General features: G+C 61.2%; 1 protein-coding gene across 1 annotated transcript in view; it reads left to right on the forward strand.

Annotated features, from left to right (window-relative positions):
* The first annotated feature begins 25 nt into the window (after positions 1 to 25).
* The window catches only part of LOC104990805 (keratin-associated protein 9-7-like), a 6,535-nt gene continuing 6,315 nt past the window's right edge, over positions 26 to 245 (forward strand). Inside the window, exons 1-2 of the mRNA XM_010843123.1 lie at positions 26 to 87; positions 145 to 227. Coding sequence (XP_010841425.1) covers positions 26 to 87; positions 145 to 227 — 145 coding nt within the window. The remainder of the gene's footprint in view (positions 88 to 144; positions 228 to 245) is intronic.

The raw sequence follows: 245 nt of genomic DNA on the forward strand, positions 1-245 counted from the left end.
GAGTCCACCCTCCATCACAGACACAATGACCCACTCGTGCTGCTCCCCGTGCTGTCAGCCCACCTGCTGCAGGACCACTTGCTGTGAGTCCAGCTGCTGCAAGCCCTGCTGCCCCCCAACTTGCTGTCAAACCACCTGCTGCAGGACCACCTGCTGCAAACCTACTTGTGTGACCACCTGCTGCCAGCCCAGCTGTTGCAGCAAACCCTGCTGTCAGCCCACCTGCTGTGAGTCCATCTGCTGCC

This window comes from Bison bison, unplaced genomic scaffold (assembly GCF_000754665.1).
Source record: "Bison bison bison isolate TAMUID 2011002044 unplaced genomic scaffold, Bison_UMD1.0 scf7180017864180, whole genome shotgun sequence".
NCBI classification, from domain to species: Eukaryota; Metazoa; Chordata; class Mammalia; order Artiodactyla; family Bovidae; genus Bison; species Bison bison.